Source organism: Idiotropiscis lumnitzeri, chromosome 20 (genome assembly GCF_059441095.1).
Source record: "Idiotropiscis lumnitzeri isolate Australia: NSW breed Sydney's pygmy pipehorse chromosome 20, RoL_Ilum_1.0, whole genome shotgun sequence".
In the NCBI taxonomy this organism is placed as follows: Eukaryota; Metazoa; Chordata; class Actinopteri; order Syngnathiformes; family Syngnathidae; genus Idiotropiscis; species Idiotropiscis lumnitzeri.
In genome coordinates, this window is record NC_142410.1 from 5,405,333 (window position 1) to 5,411,766 (window position 6,434).

At 46.1% G+C, this 6,434-nt stretch overlaps 1 protein-coding gene across 1 annotated transcript; it reads right to left on the bottom strand.

The window, feature by feature from the left end:
* Positions 1–337: 337 nt before the first annotated feature.
* Positions 338–6,115, bottom strand: LOC148317246 (uncharacterized). The gene has a single exon (XM_088285150.1). It carries the CDS (start codon positions 6,113–6,115, stop codon positions 338–340), a length of 5,778 nt encoding a protein of 1,925 aa, XP_088141276.1.
* Positions 6,116–6,434: the final 319 nt, after the last annotated feature.

The following is a 6,434-nucleotide window of genomic DNA, read 5'->3' on the forward strand; positions in this document are numbered from 1 at the left end:
ACTCTAAATGCTCCATCAGCATGTAATATTTGTCTGCATGTGGCCCGCAATTGACTGGAGACTCGTCGGGCCAGTGTGGAGCATGCCCCGTCCCCAATATCAGATGGGATTGGCTGCAGAAAATCTGCAAACCTAATGATGACAAACACTATAAAAAATGGATAATTGGACAAAGATTTAACTGTTGTGTTAGAACAAATTGGTATAAAGCGACACTAATTTTCCATCAATCGTATGTTAATTCTCATTTCAAGCCCATATAAAAACAGTCCTCATAACCCGATTGAAGGTTGGTGAAACAAAGGTAATCATGTGCAAAATCCAAATCCTAATCCCATCAACTGGGACAGTCCACTTCCTCAGTACCGAGGAACTCGCCCAACATGTGTTCATGCTCCCCGTAGACGGGCTCCAAATAAGGATGCCCGTCCTTGCAATGGATTTGCCGTGACATGTCCAATTGCTGTAGTTCTTCTTGCTCTACGTGAGGTACTTGGATGGTCGCGTTCTGAGCCATGGGGGACAGAGGAACCGGGACAAAGCCATGGTACACCACCAACGGCGTGGATAACACTTCCATGGGGGACGCCTGAATAACAGCGCCATTTGGGGGCTGGACTGGCAGCTGCACATAGCTTCCCGTCTCAGGATCGAAGAAGGTTTTTGTTTTGATTTGGACAGGCATGTCTACAAAATAATACTGTCCAGAGTCTGGATCTTGAAGTAGCTTTCGTTGGGTCATGGGGATGGACTGTGTGACGATGGAGTGTTCGATGCTGGACTGGCGAGAGAGTTGGCTAGTGAGGCTGGACTGACGAGACAAGCTCGGCGGCTGGCGGGCCTGCAAGCAGTGAGTGTCGATACTCTGACTCCTTCTCAGCGGTTTCTCTCGACTGACTTTTTCTCTGGCTCGGCCCCGTTGCTGAAACTCGTCCATGATGGATCTCTCAATGCGTGTGCTTCTCGGGTCGAGCCTCTCGTTGACAGACGTGCCAGTGCTACACCTGCGCCCCATCCTGTCTCCTAAGAATCTGTCGATGCTTTGCGAGCGAGTATTGGGAAGAGGTATCTCACTAACATTTGGTTTGTACACAGGAACAGAATTGATGAGACGATCGCTGCTGTCGTGTCTTTGTTCTGGTTTGTCTCGAATTTGTCTACTGCTACTACGGCCGCGTTCAGTCGCAAGTCCGTTGTTTTGGTGATTGCCTTCGACTGAATCATGACTCGATCTTCTTGTCCTCTGGCTCATTTCTGCTTTTTTCTGAGGACGCTCCTCATCGTTGACGACAACATTGCCGTTTCCGCCATTTTTCAGACCTTCCCTGTGATGCTTTTTCTCGCTGCTCCTCGACACAGATTTGTCACTCTTGTGTTTGCTCGGAGTTGACTTCTGAGCCTCCTCCTTCTTTACTCGTCGGTTGGTCAGCTTCATAGCTTTGAGAACGGCGCGCTCGGATTTGGGTAAGACGGCCGGTGGTTTGGCGAACCCTATTAGGCTGTCGTTAAAACTGCAGGTGGACCCAGAGCGTTCGCTCGGAACCTTTGAAATGTCTCGCTCTGTTGATGGGATTGTCAAAGTCTCCACACCTTCAGATATTGGACTCACCACAGAGGAACTGTCATTCGCCTTCCGGGGAGCAGGAGGTCCTCTTTCGTGGCGTCTCTTTGACTTCTCCTGTTGAAGAACCAATGGAGGGAGCAACGGTTGCGGCGAAATGCTTGACAAAGTCTCTTTAAGCTTGAAGACTTCACTTGCAGCTGAGGGACCGGTTTCGTTTGACGATGGTGGATTTAGTTGTTCATTTAATAGAATCAAGTCCTCTTCTTCCTTCTCTGAGTTATTCACAAGGCCCCGTGGTGTCCAGGGTTGAATAGTCTTCTTCATTTTATTACTTAAAGTGTTATCTTTGATTTTAAATAAAGCAGGGATCTCCAATGTTGGAGGAAACACGTTCGATGGTGACATCGGGGTTTGGATACCGTCATCTTGCGATGGCCTCTGACATTCTGTGGTACTTTGTTTGCTCTCCTGTTCTTCTTCAGACTTCACCGGTTCCTGGACAATCTCTGACTCACCTTCAAGGTCACTGAAAGAATAATATTCAATTCCTGCCTTGTCTGAATATTTTTTCATGGGTCCAAGAACATGATCCCCCTTGCTGTCCAGCCCAACCTTATCTAGGTTCTCCAGAGAGTGATAAATGTTTGACTCATTCCTTTGTGGTGGACTCTCAACAGAGAAGTAGGAAGATTTGGAGGACATGCTGGTGTGGTCGTCAATCCCAACACCGTTTACAAGAACATCGGGTAGTGTTATAGTACTGGGAGGAGCTTCTGCATCTATATCAGTCTTGTCTCTTTTAAGATCTCCTGCCAGGATCTGAATTGCTGCACTGTCTGGTTTTAAAGCGGTCTCAGTATTTGTGCTTGTGGCTTCTTCTGGAGCAGGCTTAACTCTCTCCGTATCGGCTTCTGATAACAAAGAATAACGTTTTTCGCTGCGGCTGTGCTTTGAAGGCAAATATGGGTCACGGGCAACGGCATCACTAATTCCTACATTGCCCGATTCTTCATTGGAGCTGATTGGCAAATCAACTTTTGTGCATGTTATAATTTGTACTTCCTCTAGTTCATCATTTGTGTCATCTCGGATATAAACATCTTCTTTATCATTCTCACTGCTCTCGTTTCTTCTGTTTCCTACTTTTTTACTTCGAGGAGGTACAGAGGGTGTGTCAAACGCTTTGTTCTCACAAATGCCTCTCTCAGCGGCATTTTCCGGTAATTGCTTTAAATTTAGATCATTTGGAGGCCAATGCGAGCAACTGTCAATTAGTCTTTCGTTGGCATGCTTGAAGTCCAATCTCGAGGATTGATTCAAGTCACTGTCAACATTGTTCATAGCAGGCAGGGCTGCCACTCTGCCATTTGATCTTTGCGGCTCACCCTGTCTGGGTTCAGTCTGAGAGAGGATCTGTCTCATGTGCTTATGGTCTCTCAAATCTCCCAGTCTTTCTCTTAGGTTTTGCTCATTTTCTGTGACGTAATCGTCGTCTTCTGATTCTTTCAACACCGTTTTACTTGCCTGTACCCTTGATCCATGACTTCCACCAGTAACATTTCCTGCAAATATCATATTTGCATCCTGATCCATGATTTTATTCCTTGTCATCTGCCTACTCAAGATAACCTCCTCCAGAGCCAATTTAGCCTTGTCATAATTATCATTCACAAGTGCTTTGTTTATCATGACACTGCCTCCCTTCTTTGTGGGAACGTCCTGCTTACTCAGCTTCTTCTCTTTCATGGCAAATATTTCCCGCTTCGCTAAAGTGTTCCCTCTCATGGACAACATTCCCTTCTTAATGTTCTTTAACTCCCTGGAGATCAAATCATTTTTCGCTCTGGCCTCCTGGTCTATGTTGGTAACTCCCGCTTTGTGCTCCCGATCGCATAGTCGGGCCCTCTCGAGTTCTTTCAGAGCATGCAAGTCATTAATGATGTGTTCACCATCTCTCGTAGCATCCTTTTTGATTCTCACCTTCGCATCACCTTCATCATCTCCATGTTCCTTGTCTGTTACAGAATAGCGCTGACATTTGATATAATGGTTCAGTCTGTCTGAGAACATGTGCTTTAGTCTGTCTTCACTATCTGGTGTTGTTTCCCCCAAGTCGCAGTTGGAAAGTTCTTGACTGAGGCGTGTTTTGTTTTTGTCCTGAGAGACTTGAATGTCAGGTTTGCTAAAGTTTTTCTTTGGAACCGGTGGCGGCTCTTTCTTTACGATAACATTTTCGGACTCACTTCTGACTGGGTGATTTTCTGCTATGATTCTCTTCTCAATGATGTCTTCAGATGGCACAAACATCTCTTCTTTGGCCTTAAGTTCTTCTTTGTCTGACGTTGCTTTGTTGATGCTCTCGGGTTGAGTCGCATGTAGCACTTTACTTTTTGTTGCATTAATCGCATCTTTTGCAGCTCGGATGACGTCCATTGTGCTCATACCTTGGCTTCTGCTGTCCTTTGCTTTAGAATCAACACTCTCTTCCCCGGAATATTTTTCTTTTGAGGATTTCAGAGGCATTTTTGTTTTTTCAAGTACATCTGGTGGCCCTTTTCTGATTGAGTCACTTAATGAAAGGGGCTCCTGATCACATTCTGAGGCTACAAATATTGGCGAATGGCCACAATTGATGTTTGGTGAAAGCCCTGGTGGTACTTTACTTGGATTCAGAAGTGAAAGATCGTTTGAGTAATTTGTTGCTACAGGTGGGCTGGCTTTTTTGTACAGGTTAAGTGAAGGATAACTTTGCTTTTGAGCCACGTGGCTTTTGTTCCTTTTCGAGGGCATCATTTGGGAATTTGTATTCTCATCACCTCGATTGCCATTAGTGACAGCTTCCTTTTTGCTTTGTAGCAGATTAGATAACAAATAATCATCAGACTGCGTCTTATCAGCGACATGCCCGCTAAGACGAGCAGTTGGGGGGTTGACGGACTCTAAAACTGGGCTGCATACCGTCTGACCTTCTTTTGAAATAGCAGGAGTGCTAAAACCAGACGCGCCGCCCACTGAACTATTTTTTGGTTTAAGATTCTCGGACAATGGAGATTGGGTCTCTTTTGGAGTTGCTCCTAAAGTTTTGAATTTAGATGGACTATAGCGACTTTTGACTCTCTTTCTGTTGTCTTTGAGGTTGAAGAGGATGCTTGACGCAAGCGATTTGTAGCCATCCCTCTTGATGGGAGGTTCAGGTGTCAGTTTGGCCTCTGAGTGAGGTCTTAGGGGTAGATCCAGCTCAGAAGGTGAAAGGATGGCTGAGAGGATTTCTGATGTTTCTGTTGGTTGTCTGGAGGGAATGAGGGGTGTCATCAGCTGGCAGATGCTGAAGGGAGTTGAGGCTAAAGGGCTGAGGTCTTCAACCGCTTTCACCTCCAGAGACCTTGCGGCGTTTGGGATCACTGAAACTTTTTTGTCCATTTTTGCTGTTGCGCTCTTGTCCTGAGGTTCTTGCTGAAGTGGAAGTGCACTTTTCACACTTGAATTTGTGTGCCTCCAGGGCACAGCACTTCCATCCGTTATATCAGAAGAGCACCTTTTCTGAATCTGTGCAGCTGAGGGCTTTGGCGGGACTTTGGGTGGTGAAGTGGAAATGACAGGTTTAGGGGCAACGGGGGGAGGTGGAGGAGGTGGTGGGGGAGGCGTTGGAGGAGGAGTAGGAGAAGGAAGGGAAGGGGGAGGAGGGGAAGGAGAAGGGGGTTCACTTGCTTCTTTCAGTATCTCTTGCGTGTGCAGAGTCTCTTTTATATGAGCCTCTGTTAACTCCTTATAAAATGGTAGGTCATACCATTTTGGAGTAATATCTGTAGGAAGAATAGAAGCATTCTCATGGCTAAAGCAGAACTGATTCATACCTTCCCATGTCTGGAAAGGGCTGAACTCACTGTGAAGGAAAAAGTTTTTGACGTGTAGCTTCTTAAGTTTAACGGTGGATTTCCCATTTTTCATCTTGGGTGATTTTCCAGAAAACAGACCTTTGCTAGTCTTGCTTGACGATTCATATCCAGATGGATGCAACGGATGTTTCTGATAATGTCCACCCACGAGATTGGTGTGGTAATCAGAGGAGAATTCCGACAGTTCTCTTTGAATGCTGCGAAGCGCAGATTTATCCCATGATTCCCCGTTAGAGTCTGTCATGTCGCCATTTTTAATTAGCATTCCTTCACAGTTTTCCCCTGTGGTGTGTAATGCCTTGAGAAACGATGACATGTTCGAGATGTTCTTCTCTTTCTCTTTCTCATTTTTCCGTTGCTTTTTAGATTCCTTTTGGTGTAATTTTTTCAGCTGCCCCCCTGCCAAAGGTTTATGACAACTGAAAGGCGAGTATCCATACAAGAAGTCATCGTTGTAAACAACGTCATCTCCGACGCAGAGACTCCGGAAGGCTCGGTCGGTGAGCGTGCTGACCTCACGGTCGGTCTCGTCCATAAGCATGTCGGTGAAGCCGTTCGGGAAGCGATGGTGGAGCATGTTTCCTACCCGGTGGCCCACGTGACGCTTTTCCACGCTGCCCATTACGTCAGCAGGTTTCTTCCTGTTTTGCGCCATCACCTGTCTGGCCAACTCAAACACGAGTAGATCCCACCCCGTGCTCAAGTCGACATCAGGCATGCGGTAGAATAAACCTCCTAAGAAAGGATGAAAATATATCAGAAATGTTAAAAAAAATTAATACTTTAACATGATCATGTAAACCAGGGGTCTTCGATCCTGTTCCCCGAGGGCCGGTCTCCTGCCTGTTTTCCATCACCCCCCTTCTGCAACACACCCGATTCAGATAATCAGGATCTAGCTTCTGCAGACCTTGCTGATTTTCGGATCATTTGAATCAGGTATGTTGCAGAGTGGAGAGATGGAAAACAAGCAG

Coding starts and splice junctions, on each gene's coding strand:
- LOC148317246 (XM_088285150.1), bottom strand. CDS start 6,115: ATGGCGCAAAACAGGAAGAAACCTGCTGACGTAATGGGCAGCGTGGAA.